At 41.1% G+C, this 27,389-nt stretch overlaps 1 protein-coding gene across 3 annotated transcripts in view; it reads right to left on the bottom strand.

The window, feature by feature from the left end:
• Nucleotides 1–27,389, bottom strand: part of NLK (nemo like kinase) — a 50,496-nt gene that overhangs the window by 5,780 nt on the left and 17,327 nt on the right. For all 3 annotated transcript variants that reach the window (XM_062012403.1, XM_010202803.2, XM_062012404.1), the window contains 6 exons: nucleotides 14,576–14,705; nucleotides 13,752–13,807; nucleotides 5,505–5,611; nucleotides 4,498–4,583; nucleotides 3,400–3,609; nucleotides 2,303–2,404 (listed from right to left, as the gene is read on the bottom strand). In XM_062012403.1, coding sequence (XP_061868387.1) covers nucleotides 2,303–2,404; nucleotides 3,400–3,609; nucleotides 4,498–4,583; nucleotides 5,505–5,611; nucleotides 13,752–13,807; nucleotides 14,576–14,705 — 691 coding nt within the window. The remainder of the gene's footprint in view (nucleotides 1–2,302; nucleotides 2,405–3,399; nucleotides 3,610–4,497; nucleotides 4,584–5,504; nucleotides 5,612–13,751; nucleotides 13,808–14,575; nucleotides 14,706–27,389) is intronic.

Below are 27,389 nucleotides of genomic sequence, written 5' to 3' on the forward strand. Positions count from 1 at the left end.
GGGAGGTGGGTCAGCAGGGGCTGCCAGCGTGCTCCCAGCCCCTCGCAGCACACTGTGAGCTGCCCCAGGGCTGACAGTTCAGCAGCTCCATCAGCCCCCACTTCAGGAAAATTTTTAAACACAGAACTGACAAAAAAGTCTATGTAGTATGTAAATTCCCATGATGCCAACACACAGTGAGCTGGGGCTTCTTGCTCAGAAACCTCACGCATTAGGCTATTTTTACCTAAAGCACCAGGATGCTTCACCCCTCCACTCCCACTGCGCTCACCTACAGCCATTAAAAATAGTGTGTGCGACAAAGTAATCACCAGTTGCTAACTCGGGTTTCTCTCCCTGCTAATCTAATTAAGAAACTGGTAAGTTAGCTATTTATCATCAGCAAAGTCTCAGTTTTAAAAGATGAAAAGCCATGACTTTGCATTCAAACACGAAATGTGCTTGAGACCAGAGAAATATCATTAAAGCAAGCAGCTAGATGGGCCGTAACCCACTGTTTCTAGCTGAGCACATGAGCTCCAGATACTGCCCAGCCTCTGTGGCACTCCATGAAAAACAAGGGTTGTTTTCTTCAAAAGACACAGAACAAACTGCTCATCATTTCTTTCCTGTGACCTCGTGGCTACAGGATGTTGAATCTGTGCAGGAAACATTTGGTACCGTTTCACCTCACTTGCTTTTTAGTATTCCCATCATTCGATGGGCCAAGAGACAGGCAGCTCTGGAGGCCTGCACAAGAACAGCTGTGGCACTGGGCTTAGAAGAGCAGAAGACATCCCTGCACTCATTTCAGTTCTAGATAGACATCCTGGTTTAACAAACTGAGCAAGTCTAACAAATACACTCCAGAGTTCTTGCTCACTACTACTGAGAGCACAACTCCTGCACTTTGGAAGAGTCAAGTTGTTATCAAATGGTCCTACTTTACACAATACACTGGGATTAAGTTGCCTGGAGGTATTTGCATACTGTTACTTATGTTTCATGTCCATAGACTGAATGTATTTCTCCCAGTTTCAATCGCTATAAAACTTCTTTTATGTAAAAAAACGAATCTCAGAGCTTGAAGGGGCAGGACCAGAGGCTGAACAGTGGCAGTTCCAGCACGTGACAGCTAAAAAAAGGGTTTGATTTGTTTTAAAACTGGTAGAGAAAGTCCTAAGGAAATCCTCCTATTATTAATGTTAAAGGAAAAAAAAACCTGTCACCAAATGCAATAGAGACAACTTGATGTAGTGAATCAAAAGCGCCAAGGAGGCAGAACTCCCACATGTTAATAATATAGCAGAAGGTATATTCAGGGCTCATTTCTATGGTAACTACTATTGTGATGAGTAGGCACTGGAGAAATTACTTTGACATGCAGAAAATAAAGATGCAGACCTCAGTGCTGGAAAGATCTGATGTATTAACATGTGCAGGTTATTAATTTTGGTAATTCTTACTATCTAACTATCATAGAAATGGCCACTGTGGATGGACATGCTGCTTTATTACTGCACAGGCATCTCTCTGTGTCTCTCACAAGTATATTTCGTTTGCCCTCTTCACTGCCCAGTCAGCTCTGTGACATTATCCTGCCTTTCCTTTCTGGTCTGTTTTTTGGGTTGTTTTTTTTCAAATTAACTTTTACTTCAGCGATGTTGAATGTTGTATCTCAGCTTTCAGTGTCTGGCTAAGCCTGCCAGGAACAGCACAGGTCAGTGTGCAGATGTGTGAGGGGACCCTTTGGTGAGGAGCTGTGGGACTGTTGTGGTTACAGAGCTGGATAACGGGTGATTTCCACTTCCAGCACTCTGGATCGTGTCAGTGCAGGAGTCCCTCCGGGCTTCATGAACTACGCTGTCAATTTTCATTTATGTCTCTTGCCACTATTATCACTTACATTTAACATCTCCATTCAAACAGCTATCAAAGCTCTGCCTCTCAAAATAAAAGGAGACTTTCACCTGTGCCATCGAGTCAAACACCACACACAAGACAGAAGCCAGAAATGCACTTTACTAGTGACAAAACACCTTGTCTCAAGAGGAGTTGGAGTAACTACCCCATTGACCCATGGCACTGCACCACCATGAGCACCTTGGGTAAGCTTCACCCACCTGACAGGCAGCACCAGCTCTGAGGTTCAATATTCAGACTTGGGAGTTACCAACAGACACACCACAAGAACTGAACCAAGCCACGAAGCACTGTGATGGGCAGCAGCAGTGCCCTGCACGGAGGAAATCCCAGCTCTGGGGGGAGACTGAAGGACTGCCTTGTCCCAATGTAAGAAAGAGGCCTGACCCTCCAGCCATACCTGTTTATGAGGACCCCTGAGTATATGTGCCTTGGCGCCTTCACAAGCCGTCCTCATCGCCTCCAGGGACGGCGTTCCCAACAGGTCAGTGATCAGATCCAACTGCAGACACACAACACACACAGTTGAGGTCTTAGACATATGTGAACATATCTCACTATGATAGCATCTTCTTAAGCTAACAGAAGTTACACTTGAGGTATGAAACAGTTCCAAGCCATTATTTTACAGCATATTTAGTAGACAGCAAATACAAACGTTTTTTCCCTCACAGAAGTTGACTCTCAAGTTTTTACAGGCTTGGTAAAATATTTTATTGCCATTTAAAAGTCAGTTTTACATCACTAAGAAAACTATTAAGTACTATAAATGGTGTGCCACTCAGTCTAAACCCCAAACATTCTCAGTTGAACATCAGCAGTGCACACCAACACAGCACACAGAATTGCCCCAAGAAACAAGCCAACTGCCACTTGACACTAAATACTTTAAATAAATATTTTAAAGACTCCTTTAGTGAACAAAAACAAACAAGAAAAGCCCTGTGTAAGCCAAGCAATAAGTAAATTCAGAAGTCTGTCAGTGGTGAGAGCAGCACCCTGGCTCCAAGCATGCCCCTCTGCTCAGGAGCAACTGCAGAGCTCTACTCTGAGATAAACCCATCAGTAGCATCACACAGGCCTTGTCTGCATGAAAATCACTGACTGTTGGTGTAGCAATGTGAAACAGGACGGCTGTTACACACCAAACTGTGCAACCCTTCAATTAGGGGGTTCTCTCCATCTCTTCCCCCTCTGCAGCAGAACCATGTACAGGGACTGAACATCCATCCTCCTACGGGCCTGGGCAGCGTGGGGCCAGGGCTGCCACCACTCCTGAGAGGAGTGACTGCAAAGTACCTGTGTTTGTAAGGAGATGGAAAACTGGATGGGGAAAAAAAATCCCAAACCTTGAGGGGTTTTGAGGTAGAAAAGATGTGACTGAGAGACATGGAGCTGATTCAATAAACTAAAAAAACAAGCAAGTCTGAGTGTAACTGATGCCATGAAATTCTGCAGTAAAAAAAGAGGAGAATGTAAAGGGAAATGTAATGGTACCTGCTGTATGGGACTCTGTGCCTGAAACAATATCCTTCGCCCAAGTAATTCTGCAAAGATGCAGCCTACAGACCAGATGTCAATCGCATTGCTGTAGTGACGGCTGCCCATCAGGATTTCTGGAGCTCGATAATACTGAGTGACAACTTCCTGAGTCATGTGACGAGATTCATCTAATTCTTCCACCCTGGCCAATCCAAAATCACAAATCTAAATTGAGAAGGTAAATAAAACAATTAAAATAACCCAAACGCTTAATGCACTTCCAATAGGCAACGTGCTGGTAACAGGGAATCCCAGAGCACAGCAATAAACGTCTCCTCACACCACATAAGCCAAGTGAAAGGGGAACAGGAAGAAATTATGCTACTTTATCCCACATCCATTTAAACTTCCTACAGTTTTCTTTGACATCACAGTGCATTTTTAGTTGCCATTAGAACATTTATCATCTACAAATTAAGGAACTTTGCATTCAGAAAACCCCCAAACGTGTTGCCAATGTCTGTGCACAGAACACTTAATCCCAAACCAGATTTCATTTGTTCATGGTAAGTCTCAAAGTGTCACAGGAAGATTCAGCCTGCTACTCACTCTGGCTTTGGGAATCTCTTAAATTTCCTTGAATCAGAACTCGAGAAAACAGCAAAACTTCCACAGTTAGGATGCTTAGCAAATATGTATCTATCTATGTTTATATCTTTGGCACAGGTACACAACGTGTCTAAGCCTCCCAAAGATTTATGGGCCCAAGAAGTTACTGGAAGGGTCTTGGGTGTTCTTCACAGCCATGCTGTGACCAGCACACTCAGCACTAATGTTACAACACCTGCCTCTCGCAACCGCTGAGGGCACAAGAGATCCCACGCCAGGCAAATCAAAGAATCACGACAGTCTTGCTTTCACAGACTTGGGGAGAGGTGGGGGACGAGGATCTTTGTTTCATTTATAATTTTTAAAGAACCTGTGGGGTTTTTTCCTTTTAAAGTGACTTTTGGGAAAAATGTTCCTATGAAATGCTTTTGTTTAAAAGAACAACAAACGATTTACAATGAACAGCATAAACAGATGTACAGTTTCAATAAAGTGAAGTAGCACCTTAAGAACACAGTTGCTGTTCACAAGGAGGTTCCCTGGTTTAATGTCTCGATGCAAAATGCCAGCAGAATGGAGATATTTCAGACCTGAAACATTAAACGAAATGAACATAAATACTTGTCTCTTTGAAAGAAGTTACAGGCTGACAGCATTTACCTGGAGGGTCCTGCAACTCCTGATCAGCAAAGATTAGCCACTGACTCATTTTTTATACGATTCTGACTTTCAGCTGTAGCACACCCAGTCACTCAATGAAAAGATAAAACAAACTAGACAGAGCAAGTAATTTCAGCAGCAATTTCAAAACACCACCACCACCTCACTGGTTGTGACATGGATACTCTGCTGATCACAGCTCTGAGTGCTGACACATGCCTCTTGCTGCTCTGCTTCCCAGTAACAATTTTAACTCTCGCTGCACTAAAACTGGGCTGAAGTTCCCAGGTAACAGCTGCAGTTCAGGTTGAACCAGGCTCCTTTCTGCAACTTGCGGGTTTGGGGTTTATTTTAATTTATCTGTTTTAAAATTACTTTTTTCCAAGTAAAGTCTCATAAGCCAGCAGCAGAAAATGTAAACCAGGGCTAAGAGAACACAGGCCCAAGCTGCAGTAAAGCCCAGGCCTGTCTCAACTTCAGTAGTGCAAAATACCCAAGCTAGAGCAAACAAACTGTGGGCATCTGATCACAGCCACTGGGGATGTTTCTAATGTTTAGATGGTTAGGGAAAAAAGGTCACTTATGCTTCCTTCTTTGTGCTCTTGCTCTCCCTGAAGTACACTTTTTTTTTAAGAAAATGAAATTAATGCAGAAAACAAATCACTGACAGGGACAGTGGAGAAAATGATATCAACGTGGAGCTGCTTGTGCACATGAGCTACCGGAGTTTCCGTGGGAAACTTCCTCAATATGAGGATGTCTTCAGAATAAACATTAATAAACAAGAAAAAAGAAATAGTACTACTACACAACTACATCATTTTCATCACATTTAAAAGAAGAAAAATTACCTCTTAAAATCTGGTAAAGAAAAACTTTGACATGATCCGAGCTGAGTGGCTGAGGAGAGACGATAATCTTATGGAGGTCACTCTGCATCAATTCAGTGACAACATATCTTCAATTTATTAGTTAAGGCAAAAGCAGAAAGTCCAGCACATAATCTCTTGACACATTTACTCTAACTCCTAGGAATCTGAGCTCTTACAGGTCAGAGCCATTGAGTGAAAACGAACAAAGTTTCTTCCGAGGCCAAGTCTCCAGATTCTCCCAAGAATGGAAATACAGAACGGGTTGTGAAAGAAAACAGATGACTCAATCCAGTAGCATTTGCATTAAGGAAGTTGTTACAAAATTATTCCACACTCTAATTACAAGTCAGAAAACAAAATAACATGTTAATGTAAGTAATGACATCTTGAAACATTTCAACTTTTCCTTAGGATGGGTAAACCACAAATTACAAACAACTAAAGTAGCGTCTTCACAGCAAACAGACACAGCTGAACCAGGCAAACTGGCAAGTGCAAGCCTGGGAGAGTCAGTTGTCAGGAGTTCTGTGGGTTGCCACACAATCAGTAACAAAGACTTTGAAAAACACATACACCTCCCCAAAGGGACGCAGCATCCACTGTTTCACCTTCTCACGCATCATGTAAATGTGCACACAAATCCCAGCCATAAACCCTCTTCTGGATTATAACAGGAGGTGAAAAGGGAAAATGTAAAACAAACAAATCCCACTGTGTTGGGTGCTCACAGACAGAGAGCACAGCAACAGTCGTGCCCACAGGCAGCTTGCACAAATACTTGAACATACCAAGAGTATATGCTGTGGCTGGTGCTAGGGTAAGGTGGAGACTGAGAAGGGCATTGTGTTTATTGAGAAGGGTTTTGTGTTTATTCATGAAGCACTAAGAACACTAAAAATGCAATGCTTTAAAAAAGGAGAAATACAGAAGAACACAAATAACATCTTAACCCACAAACCCAGTATCATAGGGTCAGTTTCCTGACTATGTTACAGTAATGAAACACATGCAAAAAAAGGTTTTGAGAAATACCTGGGACACTACAGACGTGCACTGCTTAGGAGCAACACAGGGCAGTGAGGACAAACGGCTTTTGCTGTGGCCAGCAAGGTATCCAGCGTCTCACCGAGCCCCCTGTGTTGGGCATTAAGCAGTACCAGTCACACCAAGCCCTTCAAGATTCAGCACAGACAAAAATATAGCAGGGAGGTGGTGCACACTGCCAGGGTCATGCAAAAGATCAAGGAGAGAGTTAGAAACAAAGCTGTAACTGCTGAGCCCCAATCTAGCATCTCCCTTGCTGTACCAGGCTCATTCACAGTGGAAGGTGAGGCCGCAGTCAGCTCTCAGCCTTCCAAAAACACAAAGTGCTGTGCTGTGAGGGTCGGGAGCAGCTGAGGTGCCTCCTGTGCCCAGCTTCCCCTTCCCCTCTGCGGGAAGGAACGAGGGGCTGCTGTGCAGGAGGAAGCGACACGCTTCAGTTCCACTCGTCCCTCATATCTGCCACGCACGAGCTCCGGTAACTTGATGAACTCTCTGACCTCATGGTGGTATTTTACGGGTGTGCTGTCCCGACCTTTCCTATGAAAGCAAAGCTAACTGGGTCAGCGCTGAGGGTTTAGGTTTGTTTTGTTCTTAAATCTCACTGTTATCCTGTAGGAGCCTGTAGTTGGGTCAGTGCTCTTTTATGACCAGCTCTGCTACGTATCAAGTTTGAAATATAATAGCAAACGCTGACTTCAGTTAAGATACATATCTCTTGGTACCACAGTAAGCAAGCCGGCTTCAGCAGAAACTGGTACTTGATCTTACCATTATCACCAACTCACTGGCAAGGGTCACGTTGCACCTGTAACCATCTGGAGAAAACTTGCATTTTCTTTCATCTCTATCTCATCGATGTTCTCCTCCCATCTGGTGCTCTGCAGACCCTATCTGGACAAATCCCTATCAGCCAAATTGTTCTCTGCCATCAACACACCACACGAAAAAGAATGTTATAAATTGCCATTTCTGACCAGAAAAAATCCCCAGTTCCACTTGCACTCATAAAGGATTCACACAGCAAAGCCACAGCCCAGCGGCACCACCATTCCTCGGCCTCTCATTTTCCTTTTCCCTTTACAAACACCCTCTTAAATATTTATAGCAGCCTTTTGGCTCGTACTGTTTGGTACCTTTTGTACCTTTTGGCTGCAACAAATCTTTACATTTCACTTTTAATGTAAAATGTTTTTTAAACCCTAAAGCATTACTCTGCAATTTATTATGATAAGATTTTTGTTTTGCTACACCACAAATCCTCCTAAATCTCAATCCCAAGCATAATGTCTCCCAGATGTCTCAACTAGTTGCCATGCCAACTAAAGCAGCTTAAATTAAATGAGGGCCTGAAATGGCACCTGCACCACTCCAGGTCTGTTGCGCATTAAATAAAGCTCTCTTGACGGGGCCTCCGAGGTGCCATTAACTTGAACAGCAGCTATCTGATTATTGTCTCTAGGTAATTTAATGAGGGGCTCTAACCAAGAGCAAAAGCAGCACTTGCTTGATGTTCCTGCCTTGTACAAATAGGGCAGCTTCTTAAACAGCTGGTACCCAAGCGGGTCAATGACTGCTCCGGCCAGTGCTACCAATGTTTAGCAAAACAAACTACAAAGCCCTAATGGCATCCCAGTCCAGTGTGCAAACAGGTACCTGCACTTGGCTTTTTAGGAAGAACCCTAAACTATGCTGGCTCTGAGGGGGTCACTGAAGCCGTAATATACAGCTAAGCTGAACACTACCACCAGATAAAAATTGCTACTGACAGCAGTAATTAGTTAAGTAGCTGTATAAAATTAGAACTACAAATGTACCAATTTGCTTCAGAATAATTACCAAGGTAAATGCACTGTACAAAAGAACTTCCCTGGCTCTGTTGACGGGGAGACCTGCTCAGTTGGTAAATTTTACAGAGTAAGAGGCAAATTCCAGAAAGGAATCAAGTACACTCAGTGACAGGGTGGTCTCACAACAGCCTGGCTCCTTCTTCACTGGGTCTCTGCATACTGCAAAACTCAACTTCTGGGAAGAGGCCAGTGTTCTGTGAACAAGATCTGCGGCAGGTGGATTAGCTGGAGTCTATCTGCATGATACTGTAAGAAATAGAGTTACAGCTTCCCAGAAACATTTTTATAGCATTCTCAGTTTGTATCGACACTCAAAACAAGGAAAACCCAAAACTGATCCATGTAAGAATAATGGAGCAGTTATTGAAAAAATAACGATTCTCATGAATGTGTAAATTATGTCTCATGCTTAAAATCTGCTGAATTTTATGTCATGTGTAAGGTCACTGACAGAAGTACATTTGCCATCAAATCACCTCCAATTATGCAATGCAGAAATGGCCATCTGTGGCAGGTGTCAAAGACCATGGAGAAGCAATAGTGGGAGCTTTTTGAGGGGGGACAGGGTTTTGGAGTCAGGGTGAGAAATACAAAAGACAGTTCTTCATAGCACAAGGAAAACACTGAAACTCCATCTGAATCTTATTGCTGTGAAAAGCAAGAGCTTCAAAGCTCTTGATGAGTTCCCAATACAGAGAAAATTCAGCCTTTCAACCTAACTGAGCAGGACAATGAGAGAAGCACTTAAGTGAGGCAGCAGCTCCCACCTCTCCACTCCTGCTCAGTTTCAAAACTCATCAGGACCTGGAGTTCCCAGCCTTCCACAGCAGCACCACATCATCAATCCACTCTGAGCTAATGGCATTGGTACAATCACCTGCAGCTCACAGCACCACATTTTGTGTTATGCACAATAAAATAATGAATCTTCATATCTCAATAATTCTACCTATGTATTTTTGACACAAAGCCTGAATGTTGTGGAAGCTCTGTTTTGGGAAAGACAAATACATCTGTCATACCACACCTGCAAGGTTGTGTACAGGCTTGCTGTGACAAGTTTTCTTGGCCCTGTGCTGTGGTTAGCAAGAGACATGCAGATTCTCCGGTGTCAGTAAAACAGACGTGTCTGAAGTGGAACAGGGAGCCATTCCCCAGAGCTACAGAAGGTTGCTGTCTGCAGAACACAAAAATTAACTCCACTACTTCAGAACTAGTTTGAAAATTTCACTTGGTTATTTAATTCTCTGGCCTGGAGGTTACCTGAATTTGATATTCAAAGGGAAAACACATTTGTGTTGCAAAGCACTTCCTGCACATCACTGCTGTGCCATTTACAGCGCTTACGGACAGATGCAGTAGATTTATCAAACACCTCCATGGGCAGAAAAAAGCAAAACAGTACAAGGCAGCACATGGATGAATCAGTCGTGGACCTGGGGATAAATTAGTGCCTACTATTGATAACTGATTCTACAAATGACAAAGTTTGAAGTTTAAAACCTTCCCTCATGGTGTCATTTCAGGTTGTTCAAAATGCAAGGCATAATCCTTAAGTTAGAATGAAGATAATTTATTGGGTGCCTATAAAAGTTTAAAACAAAAAAAGCCAAGGGGAAAATTTCAGTCTATTTTTACTGAATCATTGACTGCTAGGCACATACTGCCAGCAGATTCTGCTAGAAAGATCCCTGCTTGCAATACCTGATATTCAGCTTTAAAACCTGCCTGGTATTTCCTCATGCATACACAATCTTCTCAATAGAAACAATTTCATATCAATGCATATTAGGGAAAGCATTTGCAGTTCCAGGCAATAATACCAAACTAGATTTTGCAAATGCTGGAGTAAAAATATCACGACTTTACTGCTGAATAAAGCAAAATGTTAACCCAAGGCCAGAGGGCCTCATGTTGCAGAAAGAACAGAGCTGTTTTGGCAGACAGTTCATTCAAGCAGACATCTAGGACTCTCTCTCACACAGTTTATTGGCTTGACAATAACACCACCGTGCTTCCATTTCCTCTGGAAAGTACATCAAGGTCTTCTGCTCTCATCAATATCTAGTGAGAATCCAAGTCATAATCCTGCCTGACCTAACAACATAAACTGTTGTGTTACCAGGTGATACTGGCAAAAATATCAATACCCATATCAAGTGTTAAATGCTCACTTCATTATACATTCAAGTTGTATCTCAATCTAACAGCATGCAAAGAATTCTCATTCTAAAACAAACAGCTCACTAGATTAGGAATTCTTTCCTCCATCACCAGTTTGCTTAGAAATCTTTTCATTTTTCATTAAAATTTTAAGTCTGTTTCATGTGTTCTCGTTACAAAATACACTTAGCAATGACCTGACACTGAATTGTTGAAACTAACTCTGTCTGTTCATTTGCCACATGCCATTCACACAACTTCTTTCTATTTTTTTCTCTCTCCAAAAAAGGCACTGCAACTGCTCAGAAAGAATAAAATACATCAAGCAGTTCCAGCTCAGTCCCTTCACGCCTTTAGCACTGATCAGCACACCTTATGGTAAAAATGGAACATCACTATGATGTTGGCAGGAATTTTACAACTCTCTCCCCCAAGTATGGGACATGGTTACCTGATTTTCTCAAAGCAAATCTGAAATACCTTCTCCTCACACCTCTTGTAAGCAGAAGCACACACAATTTAAAACGTGCACGTAAACTGAAACACCTGGTCATTCATTCTCCTGGTGAATTTAAGGGTCATAAGTGCATTTTCTGCAACTGCTTCAAAAGAAAGGAGAAAATAAGTATGCAAAGCAAATGGCCTTCTGTTCCCCATGTTAGAGTCCAGAAATGCAAAAAGAGACAGCCCCATAACATACTAGTCAGAATGACTTACAATCAGTTAACCATGAAGGACACTAACATTTCTGGTTTTCAATTCAAAACTTGGGAGTAGATAAGCCCATAAATATCAGCTTATCCCATTTAAATATTCTTGATTGTACAATTACATGGAAGGAGTAATCCTTAACCTAGATCTGATTTACAACTCATATGACTTGCTTTAAAATGAGGGCATTGAACTAGTGCAAATAACCAAAATCCAGTTTTTGAAGACTACTTGTATGCTGTTCACAGGAAAGAAATATCAAGGCAAAATTTACAAGCTTTATCCAACATTCATACAAAAAAGCCCCAGTATAGTAAAGCAATACTTTCAACCAATCCATCTGTTTATCAATCAGTATATCACGCTGTACTTGGGTTAAAATCACTGAGTTTAAAATACACCTACTCTCTTCAACCATCAATTTCAAGTATAAATAGATCAGATTATATTTCAAAGTTCAGTTTACCTAAAAATAAAGAATGACAATATTCCAGCCAGTAATGGTCCTGTAAAGTGGGTCATACAAAAAAAAAAGGAGTAAGACCCATTAGCAATTAAAAACAACCTTCCAAAGTCCAACCGTAAGCGTGAGTGCAAGGGAACCTCAAGCAGCTCCACTGAAGGCTGACACCAGCATAATGAAGCCACTGGGAGGACAAGCAGAGCACATGACATGGACATCTGGTGCAGGGCATTCCTTCTTGTTTTTAAACCAAACTCTTACTATGCATCCCAGCAACAGAAAATGCTCTCAGATCCCAATTACAATTGTATAAAACCCATATCATTTTAGAAAGTAAAACCAATCCTCAATCACAGCACTTTACAGATGCTCCTGAATGTACATGCAGACATTTTCAGCTGAGCACTGATCAGCAGGCCTCTAACAGACACTCCCTGCCTGATTTTCAAGGAGATTCTGGTAACAATTTTGGATTTGGGAGGCATTTGTATCATTTGGTTATGAATTATAAACTTGAAAGCCTGCAAGCAAAGCTGTAAAAGGAGCAGCAGTGTAATGAGATGACACACAACTGAATGTGCCATGATTCAAGTGTTTGCTCTCAGCAATCCAGCACCGAGTTTACTTTCCAGTGTTTGCTTTTGGGGTTTTTCACAGAAAACACAAAGGTCTATTAGCTGACCTCAGCTGTATGGCAGGTCCCTGCACTGAAATGCAAATTTGATAATGGAAACGTCAATGTCTTAGGACACCTGATCATCTGCTCTCTAAAATACCACTGTGCTGAAGTCTACAAAGTGCATTTAGTTACTAACAGCATGTTGTAAAAATATACAAACAGTTCATAAAACTCTGCAAGTCATCTTAAAACCGTTTCAGCAGGAGCCAGGTAAAGAGCTTTTTACCCTACACACATCAAGTTACAATATAAACAACCTCATTCAGAGCTGGTTATGGACTTAGGTTTGTATTAGCTAACAACTTTTCAAAAACTGAGTCACAGCATTACATTGTTCAAACAGCACAGAGAGAGAACAGACAGAAGGATTAATCCAGGCAGACAACCTTTAGTATGATTCCTGGTCTGTAGCTCGAAAGTCTCTGCAGAGAACAGAATTACCCCTGTTCAAAAGAATTGTTGGTTCTACGTCCCACAGTGGTTCTAGCAGGTACCTTCTGTGCCATGACAATCTGTACTGAACTCATTGCCTTGAGTAATTTCTAGCAATTAAAAAATTAGAGTAAGTATTAAAACAAATTGCTTTGAGTCACAGAACTTCTCTTCCAACTAGAGTCAGTAGGAGCCTACCCAGCTGGATGACTGACTGCTCAGTCCACACGAGCACAGAAATTCCCAGCCCCCAAAAAGCAAGATAAACCCAAGTCTGAGAAAGGAAAAAACCCAAACCACGACATTCTCGTGTCAAGTTACGTACTGAAATCCAGTTTTACAATACAGTTAGCCATAGCATGTCCCTTGGCCTCAGAGACATGTTAAACAGCACACACATCTGTGAGAAACCTGCTTCCTTGATCAAGATAGAGGCTGAAGAAGGAAAACCACAACCCAGCCAGTCTGCTGAAACATCCCTGAAAAGCCACGGTTGCAAAGCCTGTGACAGCAGCACTCTCTGAAAACATGAGCAAGTATTTTAAGGTACTATTAACTGAAAGGAAGTTAATTACTGGATATAGTTTTCAAGGAAGTATCTTGGGGGGGATGGCCACTAGTAGCAGCAGCATCTGTTGACAAAACCACAATGCCTGGCATTTACTGGCTCTTACATCTTCAGAGCTTAATGTTCAATCCTGCACCATTTCACCTCCAGTATTAACATTACCCAAGAGCTCTTGACAGCACAGATTCACTTCTTCAAATAAAACTGCTCAAAGTTTCTGTAGTTCTACTGAATAGCTTCCATCAGCTGCTTGCTGTTTCTAAGCTAATGAAAATCACACCTACCTCCATTTAGATGCTCTAGTTTATATTTAGGATACATTTCTTCAAAATAGTCAATGTGTGGAGGCTGGAGTATGTCGAGGGCAGAGAGTACCTAGGAAACACCACACAAGATCAAGACCTGTCCCAGTCAAACAAAAGCAAATCCCTTTCCAAAAGACAGACTGTACCTTTCTCACAGAGCTTAGCTTTATTCTGTCCCATAGAAACAAACCAATACTCTATACCACTACATGTTCTGAAGCAGAAATACACTTCCTGATCCCATTCCACTAGAAGATAGCACTCCCAACGCTCACTGCTGCTCATCAATGGGAGAAGTTACCACATCCACAGCTGTGCTTGTGGAACAGTTCCTGTTTGTACTTTTTGAGTCACTTCAGACACAACTGTATCAGTCACAATAATTAAAAAACCTTTTAACTTCACCTAGCTGATTTTACCTAAAGCAGATTTGGGAGTGCTTGCACAACTGCTCTGCTGGACAAACTGAGAGTGCAAGACACTCCAACAAAGGAGAGAGGAAGAAATAGCTTGGAAGCAAAAGCATCTCCAGCTGGCATAGCTTTGTTCAGACTGACATTTGTTTAAGCCTGAAGTAAGATTAGGTGGAAGTGTGTTGCTTGTGTCTTTGTAAACACTTTGGAAGGACAATTATGAATATCCTTAGATTCTGATGATTTCCTTGTTTACAGTGTTTGCAACAGTAATATCTGAGTTTCCAAGGAAATCTGATAACTGTAATATTAGAGAATTTTTAAAGCATTTTAGATATTCTATCAAGAAAAGAAAATGTTATTGATAGTTCCAGCTTACAAATAGGCTTTATCAAAGACTTCAGAATTACTTTGATTTTACTTACATTGTCATGCTTAAAAAAACACAACATCTTCAACTCCCGGAAGACCCTTTTACAAGAGACCAAATTTTGGAAGACGTTGGGCATCTTTTTGAGTGCAACTCTCTTTCCATCTCGTGGATCTGTTACTGACCTACAGAATAAAAGATTTAGAACATCACATACTACTGTTAGACAATTTCTCCAAATCAGAAAAGTATATTTTAGAGTTCTTATCATTCTCAACTCAGATGGTGAGTCAAAACAACGTGAAGACACTTCTAGGGAAAAAAGTATTAAGCAAAGGGCATTATGCACTGCATTTCAGAGTCTGCATTAAATGTAGTGTCATCATTCTTTGATTAGAGTACACATATATATACCCAGTTGAACTGGATAGCTAAGTGCCTGGACACATGTACATCAGTGCATATACTGCCTGCCACCAGCACATGCTGCAGCTCAAAGTGAGATCAACACCCTGAGCTGAGGAGTGGGTGTGACAGTAAACATCTCCTTCATCTCCCAGAAAAGACTTATTAAGAGTAAAACATTTTCTCAGTTAGACAGATTTTCTTGTGGCTGTTGGGTCTACTGCTTTCTTCTTCCTCTCTCAAGAGGGCAGAAAATGTAGTAATCCCATTCTGGCAGAACACTGCCAAGTGTAAGAGTATTACTTGGTCTACCACTAAATCACTTGACATCTGCAGAAGCACCAGCACGTGGTATCCAAGTTTCCACAAATGTAGGCACGACACCAGTCTTTCTCCCATAGAGCTTACAGGGTGCAAGCATAGTAGTTCAGAAATGATAAGGTGCTTTGCACATGGCAAGTATTTTAACTTAAAGTAATTAGATTCTGAAAATAGAACTTTATAATGAGAACCACAAAACTAGAGCAAGGAGATTATGGTGCCTCAATTCCCAATCACGGTTTTTAAGGTGAGGCTTCTCAAACCTCACTACGAAACAAGGTTTCTAGATCTTCAGTTGGTAGGAAACCTTCACCTTTTTCTGCATATTTTTACTGGGATGACCAAAATAACTTTCTTCTCAGTGCAATGCCATAACCATGTAAGAATCTACGTCCAAGCTATGCACCCTGAGGACTGCATTTGTCATTAAAGTTGCTGGGTTTTCTATGTATCATGTAACTGTCCTGCAGAGGAGACATGGAAAGCTGCTTCTTCCATCTCTGGACCATGTTGTTTGAAGTATCTAAGTAAAAAATTAAAATAGGGTAACTGAATATCTACCTTAGCTGCAGGTACCCCGTCGGACTTCAAAATACAAACAACTCAATCAATCACAAAATTCATGAGTAGCCACTGATACCAGTGGTGCAGAGTCAAAGGAGAATTATCCCAACACACTCTTCGTCCTAGAACTCTTGTCAACACCCATTGCATATTTGTATTTTAAACAGGGGGAGGAGGAGGACTCAGAAAAGTTGATACCAGACTATTTCTGTGGTGGGAAACAGCAAAAAAACCCCTGAAAAAGTCTTCTAATTTGTTTCCTATTTTCTCCAGGACCTTTGCCTCTTGCCTCTAGCCTAAATTGGAAGGAAAGGGAATTAAATTGGAAGAGCTACAGAAAATCCATTGTTAATGCAACCCAGCACTCACCATTGGCCAGTCTGATATCTCCTCTCTCGTACTGTACATTAATTACATTCACAGATGATGTTTAACCTCCATGAGTCTATTTGCAAAACAAGGTATTATTTATCACGAGCAGAAGATGTTTCAGGCTGGCCCATAGCTTTGGGATTACAGTAGAGTTAGATTCTGAATGACACACAGCAGAGTCAGTACCAGTCAGTGGCTCACAAATTCATATACATTTGATCCCAGCATGAGCTGAGAGCTCCCACTGCTCACAAGGTCAAGCACCACTGATCAGCTAATTAGCGGTATTCTCTCTTTATCAGACAGCATTTCTGGCCCCTGCCAGAAAAAAAAGGCAAGCCACCAAACGTCTAAGCTGTAACGGAAAACTTAAAAGCTGCTGATTCCTGGGAATTACACAGATATATTCTAGTTACAGAACCAAAATGGTACCATTTTAGTCACAGAAATCCTCACTGATTACACTGCAGGAGCTACTGAGTTACCATTTTTTCCCTTTGGAGTTGTGACACTGCTCACCACTGTGCACACACACAACAAAACTTTGCTATCAAGGGGATATGCACAGCTACAGTAGAAATTCCACTAGTGGATCATAATGATCCAGATGCTGGACCTGAGAGTTTTGACAACATGAAATTTCCTCACAAATAACTGGTGATACCTAGGCAGACCACGAGCACCTTCCTCAGCTTTGTTATATTCAACAGTACAGTTAAAACCAGACTTCAACAGCTGTCTTGGCTGTGAATATTCAGTTTTAAACCTTCACAATTTATTTTATGCTATATTACAGTATCTTTGGAGCATGCTCTACAATTGTTTTTGAATAAGGTGAAGAACAGTAAATATGTGGAGTTTTTTACACGTTATTTTTCCTTATAAACAAATCTATCATGTTTTTAAATAGACACAAGTGCTATTTTTACACTGTAAACAAATTAATTCTCTAAAATTGTTTCAGTTTATTTGAAGACAGAATAAAACAATGCTTGAGATCCAGACAGCTTATATGAGAGAGTTCACATCTACTCCTACTATTGCTATTATCTGTAATAAGTTAGTGCAAGGCTTCACTGATCATGTCCAGGGGTTGTACCACACAAAAAGAGCATCACAAAAAACACTGGCAATTTGTCTGTAGGTTTACTTCCTTGAGGAAATCAGCTGCAGCTTCGCAGATTTAATATGTTTGTTGTTTGCTTTTTGCTTCAAATTACATAAGCTTCACAGAAACTCAGATGGACGGACCTGAAGAGTCAGAAGTCCGAAACAACATTTTTGCAGACAGACGTGTAAACAAGTCATGCAGCCTTCTGTGATTGATAAAAATCTGTCATCTGAAACTTGGGCATCGCCTTGACTGCACACAGCCAGAGGAAGTCACTGCTGCAAAACAAGTTACTGAGTTTGTGGGTTTATTCAACCCTCTTCCTCTTGTTCTGGAGACTTCAAGCTCTACAAGCCTTTTAAGGTCTTTGTTGTATATTTAGGCTGTATCTATAGCAATGATCTTCTGAGTTTTAGTACTATAACAACTGAAAGACACCATTCCAATTAGTCATAGAAGAATAACTCATTTTGTACACGTTAACAAGCAAATACCACATCAGAACCAGCTTGGCATTTTTGACATTACAATTTCATAACCAGGTCCGACATGCAATACAAGTCACATATCTACGTGAAACAGACTCAAGAAATTGAACAAGTGCTTGAACAACATGCAATTAATCAATCAATAGAACCATAATCATTTTGTTAAAAGAGCAAGAATAGGTTGCCTTTGGTTTTGTGCTGAAGAACTACTAAGAATCAGAAGACTGTAACAGAACCTGTTGTGGAAAATTCTGCACTGCTGGATTGAACCGGGGTCCTCTCTGCTCTTCAGGTGTTTCCTCATTATTAATGTCCTAAAGGCTTTTTAGGCCAAATGCACAGAGATAAAAAGCAGGCCCACTGTGACTACACACAGGGTGGGTTTTCAGCCAAGTTCAGGTCTCACTCTTGCAGCAGCACCAACAAGAAGACACTGAATTTCAGGCAGGCAACAGAGCTGTGTCTGAAATTCAATCTATCAGGAGGCAGGATGAAACCCATATGCTGGAAGAGAAATAAATACCCAAACAAGTTTCCACTTGCCTGCTGGTTCATTTCAAATTGAGCAAGGGGGAATCACCTGTTTGGTACCTGAGGATTTGGATACCCTTTCTCTTCCCTCATAACAAACACCTCGGAGGCTGCATGTCTTAGTTGTAGCAACACAGCTTTGGGAGCCTACACTCAAGACCTTTTGGAGTTATTTTTAATAGCCACCTTTTAATCATATTTCTGCCCAGAAAATTCCTATCTGCCTTGTCCCAAACCTTTGAAGTACAAATACTATTCCAGCAGCTGAAAAATGTAATAATATATATTATTAGATGGACCACAACACACATGGCTTCAAAGTTTGCATTGTGCCTCGTTAATGTTTTAAGGTAAAACTCACAAAGTTGCATTTCTTGTTATTACTCATGCAAAGACCAGTCATGCTTGTGGCTGGTAGCAATCTAACTCTAATGAGTGTGAATGGAAGTGCAGTAATTTCACGCCATGTTGAGTTTGTTCTCTCCTAACTCAGGGTAGCAGCTGCTTTGGTTCTGCACAAACAGTACCGGAGAAAACAGATAAGAGCTGAAGCCTGTTACAGAGGAATGCTTTTATTTCTTTGTTTCTGAAAGGCTTGCTGGGCTGAACTCTTCTGATTCTGCAGCACAGGGGTTATCCCAACTGTATTAGTAACACATCTCGGGCTGCACAGATAACGAAGGCAGCTTCCGCCAGCTCCCGTGGAATGACCCTGTTCAAAACGTCTCTGTCGTAAGGGTCAGTTACTTGTCAAACTGAACTGCACACAAAGTATTTAAATATTACATGTACTATGCTTTTAATGCACATACTAAACAAACATCTGATTTTTACATTTAAAAACTGCTTTTATTTTGATTTTATTAGTCTAAAACTCATAGTAAAGACCAACAGCTGCACCCATGTGTACTCCCGATTACCAGAGGGTGTCCTTTCCCTTGAGTTTGAGACTAAAATAATCACACCTGATTCTAATAAAATATTAAAATAGAATAACAGAATTCAGTTTTAGAATTGTGACTTGAAATATTTTCAGGCAAAGTCTGCAATTCAAAACTTGATTTTAAAAGAACAGAGTACTGCTATCAAAGTGTCCAAATGATGGAAATCTTAAAATACAGACTAGCATTCAAGTTATTTATATTCCCTGATTTACAATCACGGTGCCTCTGTAGTTGTGCCTGTTTCAAGTAAGCAGTCTGACCTCATCACCTAAATCGAATGGCATCTAGATGATGGAACCACAGCCAAACACATTCAGCTTCTTCCAGTTGCTCGTGAGCTGTGTAATCAGCAGCCACGGAGGTGATCTGGGTCAAAACTGTGAGAGTAATAAAGTTAAAACTCTGAACCCAAGACACAAATTCAGAGAAAGTCATCTCTGGAGTTCCAATGTGAAAAACAGGAAGTCTGAAGTGGAGGTAATTGTAAAAAGTTACCTAAAATAGGATTTTTGTTTTAAACACTTTCTTCAACTGTACTACCACAAAATGACGCAGTTGCATTCAAACACAAGAATCTAACAGGCAGCTTTTACACAAACTGGTTCTGATTGAAAGTAAACTTTAGGACTTGAATGTTGACTGTCTACAGCTGAGCATTTTGTGTCTACTCTGCAGAAAGTCATCTCTCTGACTGAAAGTATCTACTTAGAACTTTGGAGTACTGATTCCCAAGCATCTTCTCTTGCTGAGCCTCACTTGAGAAAACTGATAGCACTTTGCATGTACCTCGAAGTAGCACAGCCCTTTAGTTCACTATCCACAATGACACTTATCCAGGAACACTAAATTCTGTTGAGTCAGAACACAATGAGGCAACTGGTACCAGTGAACATCGGTGCCCTGTTAAATCTTACACCTCTCCCATGCATGTAGCTGTCACGCAGCCTCATTAGTGAGAGACAGAACAGCCAGTCTTTAATCAAGCAATACAAACCCCTGATTTATATTGATAGGTACCATAGATTTATTGATACTCTTTTTTTAATGAGATGCTGGATCCATTTAAAAAATAAAAAGAGCTGAACACACTGCTAAACCTCACCACAGCTGAGTAAGCAAGGCCTGATGTATCTGCTGTCTGATTTATCAAATGCTTCCATACAACAAAAATGGGTTTAGTTAAATAGTCTGTTCCTGGAGCTTCTGTTGTAATCTCTAATGAAGGAATGAGTTAAATGGAGTTACTGTGGCATATGCATTTGAAGCCAGTTTTTTTCTCTTCAATAATACAGTTCTACAAACGAGCCACGATCACCTGCAATATCCAGCATGAAAGCAATTCCTGTGCTCCTTACCCCATAGCTGCCACAATTCCACGCTGCTTCTCACTCCCTTGCCTTAGCTTGTGAGCTTTATACGGCTCACTAGCAATTTCACTTCAAGGGGCAGCACAAAACTAACAATCAAAGTTATGAAGATCAGAAATGTCAGGTCTGCATTCCAAGGAAGAACAGAAAAGAGAAAGAAAAAAGGAAAGGCAAAAGCCTGGCTGAAAGACTGGTATTCACAGCATCCAATAAAGATGCTGAAAATGTGTTGTGTTGGTGTACAGTACCTACTTTGATACTAGTAAAATAATTATTTATAGCAATATGCTATCAGGTCACATATCCCCAAGAGAAACCAGAAAAGCATGAAAATCTCCTAGGAGCTAATTGAGAGAACAACTAGAAAGGCAGCTTTACTTACTGCTGTTCTCAGAAGAACACATTTCAATTCCCTCCTCTGCTTTGTTAGGATATTACACCCTGAGTGAAACTAGCAGTAAGTGAACAGCAGGCAGGGAATCTATCCATTGCTCAGCAGTCAATGGGGTGCTCTTTCAAGCTACTACTGAAGTCTGCAAAGGTTTCACTTATTAAGCATCAACTGTAGCTGGGGATAAAGAGATAAGAGGCCAAGGTTTAAACTAAAAATAACTTAGCAAAAGATTATATATAGGTATGGGGCAAAATACAAGTTGATAAATATAATTTGGAGGGGGGAAATATCACAGAGTATCTAGTTTGGCTTTAATCATGCCTGTAAGAATTATATGATTCCAGATGTTTCTGTGACAACACCACATCATTTACGATTCTCTATTATACTGTATGAAACACGGCAAAAAGCTACTTTTAATGCTAACAAAGCAAGTCAAATGTTTTACTTTCACAGCAATTACAAGTCTTTCAGTGCAATTAACTTGTGCTCACAGCAGTCTTTGGTCGCTGTTGGCGAGTGGGATGCCTGGCTACGTGTTCATTAACACCAGGTCACAACCTTTCCTGCTGCTTGGGGCTGCCAACAGCAGCCACTTCTCTCCCCTTGTCACTCACACTCTCCCTACTCAGTTATGTGAGAATATTACGTGGTAACAATTATCAAACAATACATGTAGTGAAACGTTAACAGTTCATGGGAAGATGCTCTCCCTGTTCCAGCACCAAGCTCTCAGTACTGAAGGGGAATGTAAAAAGGCAAAGAAACCATTTACATTAATTTCCACTTAAACTAACTGACTTCATGATTCAGCCACTTAAAACCTGGTGACTAACTGCAACAACCATTTGTTGTAACAGTCTCACCTCCAGGCACAGGTAACACCACGACTATTAGAGCTAAAATATTACAGAAGGCTATTTCTCTGTTCTTGATTTCTGCGTATATTTGATAATATGCTGCTGTTATGAACAGTTCAGTTCCTCTGTAACATCAGTTCGGTCAGTTCTCCCATTTTATAAACGTGACAAAAATTATCCCTCTCGTAAAAAAGAGGGGAAAATAATACATACAGAGATGAGGGTAGAGGTGAGCAAGACAATTTGTCTTATTTCAGACTTCATCTCATGTTAAACAAAATAAATAGAACTCCACATGTATTGAATGTTTGACATGAGCCTGAAACGTTCCTCCATTGACCATTTTTTTCAGACACCAAATTTTTGAAACATTCTTCATCAAATCCTCATGTTGAAAACTAAACTTTCTGTACATAACCAGATCGTGTTACACATGTTCTGGACTAAAGGCTGCAAGTCCATCTTGTTTAATTCTGCCCTATCTCGACCTGCATTCACCAATAAATCTGAGCCTGCCTGTAGTATAAGCACAGCTACATTTGTTTTCCAAAGAAAAGGTACAATAAAGCAAGACAGCTAAATCTAGCAGAGCACTTAGACCTTTGTCTATGGCAGTAATTCAGTACTGTGTCACTAATGACCAAGCTGACTTCACAGGTAACATTTTTCACCAGAAAACCAGCACTCATTTCACCAGGACACACCAGTGTGAAGAAGCAGACATGCTTTCAGGCAAAGGAGCCCTTGCTCTGCCTGTGTCGCCAAACCATCACAGATACAACAGTACTTTTCCATGTAAAAGACTTTTATCCTTCCAATGGGCAAGTTAGATAAGGCCATACTTAGCCACATGATTTACTGACGCTGCGGTTTCACACTACACTATCTTGTACAATTGCAGGCTGCTGTGGGAAGAGGAGCTCCTGCTCCCAACCCTTGCAGGTCCACTCATCAGCCACTGCCCACGAGGTGAGTCAGCTCAGCGCAGCAATCCAGCACAGGCAGACTCGGCATCGGCCACGCAGCAAGTGCAATGAAGTCATGCCAAAGCCACCTGGTCCCCAGATGTGACAGAGGGGAAACTGGGCAAGTACACGCCTGGGGCAAAGTGCAGGAGGGTAATGTTTTTGGTAGCAGTCTGCAATTACTGCAGGTTAGGTACAGCAGGAAACCAGGACCTCGGTCACACTGGGAGCTTACTGACAGAGCCAGAAATGAGGATTCATCTCCTGAACTGCAGCTGAGTGCCCTCTGTAGAAGGGTCATTCCTCCACCCACCAGAAACTCCTTGTTCCCTGTTGCTATATGATATAAATACACACCTTAGAATAGACAAGTACACAAAAAAATTAAAATACTCTGACATAAAACATATCAATAAAGAGACTCTTTAAAAACATGCACACTCACAAAAGGCACCACAAAAGCTGCATCTGCCGTTCACACTGCAGCCAATCACTCCAGAAATAACAAAATGTCATAGAACTACAGAAAGGATGAATGATACAGCCCAGACTTCTAGATGAATTGTTTTCAAAGACAACTCTTATCTCAAAGAATTCTTGCAGGCATTTAGCCTTCCCAGTCAGGCACTGTAAGTCCGAGCAACTCTCTAATACACTGGTGGCAAACCTTCAAGGTGGAGACCATGCCAACAGCAGCTTTTTCTCTCTCCGAATCCAAGTCGACGCATAGACATTGTTCTATAGTTTCAACTGGTAGAAAAACAAGTTTGTGACTAGTCCATAGCAATCGTTACACAGAAACAAGATAATGAAAGAATGTTCTCAGGGGTGGTGTGGGAAGCTGCTGTTGGAGTTTGTCCTGAGAGTCAAAAGGAACCTTCCCTTCTGTTTATAGACAATACCTATCAATTTACATCAGGACTTACCAGAAGTGAGGACGTTTGATAGCATTACTTTCCCAGTTTTTTTACTAGTCAATTAACTGTTTTCCTCAATTGCTTGACTCTTAACCACACAGATCTTTTCCAGAAAGCCTTACTCTCAGATATGTAACAAACCTATTCCCACAAGCATTTCGCCTGCTCACTCAAGCATATTTCATACGCTGCATTTAAACAAATAACACAGCTATTATTCAAAGGCATACCCTTGTGCTACTCAATACACCCCTTTTTCAGTATACAGTATTGCAATAAATGCCTCAGTTTAAAATAAAACTACTGAGGTTAATAGGTACAAGTGTTCTGCTTTTGTATGGCAAGTGCTCAGACGCATTTTTTACCCCTATAACGAGGATCAATCACATCTCGGGATGTCTCAAAATGTATTTGAGCATGGGATGAAACAAAAAATCCTTTAGAAAAATTCACAAAACCAAAAGGTTTCCAAGACTGAAGTGAAAGGGCAAAAGAGAGGGTGTACAGTTATCAAATCATCTCTCTGGGAAATGTTTGATTGGGTACACAAAGTTTGCAGCCAGGAAGAGGCCACCAGATGCAGCGGGTCTCCTCTCTGTAGAATTACTAAGGGGCAATGAGTCTTACCAAAGCACAACAAAAGCTGATCAGCAACATTTAATGGACTATTAGGTGGCAGAGGAGAGAGGTGAGGAAAGCATGTACATAATAGATGAAAACATTAAGAAAATAAACCAATCTCTGTATGTACATTTAACAACAGATTTCTTATTGAAAAAGGAAATTGATACACCTTTTCTTTTAAGCAAAGTAGCTGCTTTAACAATTCTGCTCTTATAAACACTCCAATACAAGTGAGGCAGGACAAAGGTTATGTTCTAGATTCTCCAGTGACCTTGCCTAATGAACAGAAGTATTTTCTCCAATCACACACTCAAGCGTTGGTCGTCCAAACTGCTTCCTGACTGCCGGGGTGGTCACCAGTGCATACAAAAAGCCTCTGCGACTATTATTAGGGGAAGTTAAATTATTCAAATGCTAAATCATTTTCTCTGACTTTAGTAGACCAATAGTCAATTTTCCAATCTAAGGCTGTAAGTGTGGCATGCTTAACTTGGTTAATGATTGTTGCTGGGCTTCCAGACCCGACTCACCGTGTGGCTGTGCAAACAGCTGTGCTGGCACAACGAAGCAGAAAGCAGGAAAATAAGTAGCTGAGACAAAGGGGAAGACAGACAGACTGCTTTTTCAGTAACAATGACAGCTTAAGCATATGTCAAATGTGATCTAAGTCAGTCACACTGGCTCTGTCTAGTCAATAAGGAGAGGGATAGGTGGAATTAATCTGGTTTAGAAGGCTCTTAGATAATACGTGAACTGTTTCTCTAGAAATGCCTCACCCTACTAATTAACTGCTGAGAACCAGCTTAAAGTGAAGCCTCACTTGTAGGTAACCAAAGCTTGATTTGAGGGCCCTAATTTTTGAATTTTGCATGAGTCTTTTCTTCCCCATCTGCCAAGTCCGAGTTGAGAGTCAGTGCTGTACATTACAAATCACATTAAATCCTGTCCTACTACTGGAGTGACTTAGGCTTCCTTTGCAGTGAGAAAGAGGAGAGGTGGCTAACTGAGTCGTGTCAATAGAAGGGAGTTGGGTTTTAGTTTTGTCAGATTTTCACAACAAGAGAATTTTAGCATACACACTCACACAATTAGTATGGTATTATAATGTGTTTTACCCTCTGGCTGTACATGCATTGTTTAAGAGATGCAAAAGCTGATACAGCCTCATTTAAGGAAGTTATTCATAAATCATTCTAGCTACAATTTTTGAAAGAAGCACCACACAGAGATAAATTACAAAAATGAGCAAAATATTACAGCAGTGCAGTCCAGGCTTCACTTTATTGCAATGACTAGAACTCTCTGAAGGGCTGTTTTAAACTTACAGCGTGAGGCCTGTCACCACTAAGGAAGAATAAAGAAATGGAAACCAAGTCATCAGACAGCCATAGCATCATCAACACTGAAGAGGAAGCAGAAGTTAAAGCAGTACACTGACTGAGGATCACTACCCACTTTGGGAGAGGAAAGACGCTGACAAAAGGTGGATCCTGTATTCATGCAGTGGCCAGAAACACAAGTCATGGGGTAGATTACATCATTTCTTATCCTACCTCCAAGCTGTATTAAGTATCTGCTTACTGTAAGTAGCCCTAATCAGGACCCACAAGACAGACACATGTAACACAAACACTGGCACTTAGGAAGTGCAGCCATGTGTTTTCACCAGCAGTTCACAGACTTAAAAAGTTTCCAACAAAATCTGTTTAGGATTCTGCTGCAAATCATTGTCAAAGAGCTCGCAGTAGCCGTGGCACAGACTAACCTGTTTCTAAGGGAGTTTGAAAGAATACACTGACTAGAAGTTGGTACTGGTAGGAGAATTTTTAGCACACAGGCACAGAAAACTGAGAAAAAAGTTTCACTGTTAAAAGACATTATCAAAACCAACAGCTGTTATTTTTGAGACATTTAAGAAATGGATATGCTGTTGATGATTTTCAGGTCGCTATTGCTCTGCAGCAGCCTCCAGCTGGCAACACTTCAAAGATGCTAAAATGAAATATTAACAGTGGGTAAAAGAGATTCTTTATTTTGAAAGATATGATATGAAAGCAAACTAAAAAAATATAGCTGAGGAGATAGTACAGAGGAAAACTTTGATTTAACTTAGATTTAACTTTAGACACAGACATCCAAGACTAGTCAGTGCAAAAGTAATAAGGCGTCATGGAGCCAGTGCAATGACTGAGGAATGAGAGGAAACGGCTCAATGCACCTGTTGGATGGTGTAACAGCACCAATACCAGTGGAAGACACAATATCCACTGCCTTATCTCAGATGTGTTACTAACTCTCCTGAAACCATTGCAATGGGCAACTGAAGGCAAGATGCTCCAGTTTAACCTCAGACCACTCTCCAGGAGGAAGCAGCACGGCCCTGGCTGGGCAGTATTTGCAATTCAGCTAGTTTTTGTTATGAAGTCTTCACCACCAGCATTTGCTGAATTTTGTAGAGGGCAGAGGGGTAAAAGTGGCCGTTTATGTGTTTTGGGGGTATTTTTGGCCACTTCACAAGTAACACAGGTCTGTGTGCTAAATCTGCAGGGCTGGCTGGAAGCTCCAGTACTGAAAACTACTGAAAATTTCCCATCCAGATGTCCACTCCTTTCACGTTTTGTTGCCTACCTGAAGGTACCCAGAGGTACAGGATTCATTCAGGGGAAAAAAGGGCTGAATATAAGCTAACATATTTAATGAACAACTTTCAGCTGAGCCCAAAGAAAGCACCTAGAGCTAACTTTGACTAAAAGGTATTTTATGTGAAAGGGTTAAGCTACTTCTTCTTGGTACCACACTTCAAAGGTATGCTTTATTTTGTCCTGCTCAGCTGCCAAATGCAGGCCTTTCCAGAGCTCCTTTTTTCAACCATAGATGTCCTAAAAAGCCTTTTAACGTTGCGTTCTAATCACACCCTCAAGCATGTGCGCCATTATCACTTATTCTTTAAAAATCAGAGCTAAAAGCAAAACTGATTACTGCAAGAAATCTGTCTCCTTGAACAAA

Source organism: Colius striatus, chromosome 20 (genome assembly GCF_028858725.1).
Source record: "Colius striatus isolate bColStr4 chromosome 20, bColStr4.1.hap1, whole genome shotgun sequence".
Taxonomy (NCBI): domain Eukaryota; kingdom Metazoa; phylum Chordata; class Aves; order Coliiformes; family Coliidae; genus Colius; species Colius striatus.